The sequence below is a fragment of the Penaeus monodon genome, chromosome 22 (genome assembly GCF_015228065.2).
Source record: "Penaeus monodon isolate SGIC_2016 chromosome 22, NSTDA_Pmon_1, whole genome shotgun sequence".
Taxonomy (NCBI): Eukaryota; Metazoa; Arthropoda; class Malacostraca; order Decapoda; family Penaeidae; genus Penaeus; species Penaeus monodon.
This window is the reverse complement of record NC_051407.1, coordinates 10,325,842-10,326,158: the sequence shown is the minus strand read 5'-3', so window position 1 is coordinate 10,326,158 and position 317 is coordinate 10,325,842. Positions and strand designations below refer to the sequence as shown.

Here is a 317-nt window from a genome sequence, read left to right as displayed (position 1 = left end):
TTTTTCTTTTCCTTTTCACTCACAGCGTATCTTCGATGGGTCCAAGAATTTCCTCTTCCAGCTCTTTTGATAACACATCAGAAGCTCGCCTCCGGCCCTGTGTGTCTCGTGTGAGGGAAGTGGATTCATCTTGGGGTCTTTCTTCTACAGCTGAATTACTAATATTATTTCCGTTGTCATTATTAGGTGCCATCTGTAAAGAAACGCAGGATTATCATCCCATGGAATGCCATTTTCTGATTTAGTATGATATATAGATATTTCCGTTTATCTTATATTATATATCAACTTTTCGAATCAATATACCATCTTGTCTT

The 317-nt window shown here is 37.5% G+C and overlaps 1 protein-coding gene across 1 annotated transcript in view; it reads right to left on the bottom strand.

The window, feature by feature from the left end:
• The window catches only part of LOC119586931 (solute carrier organic anion transporter family member 74D-like), a gene marked incomplete in the record, with an annotated part of 13,371 nt that overhangs the window by 10,742 nt on the left and 2,312 nt on the right, over nucleotides 1-317 (bottom strand). The window contains 1 exon segment of the mRNA XM_037935663.1: nucleotides 24-193. Coding sequence (XP_037791591.1) covers nucleotides 24-193 — 170 coding nt within the window.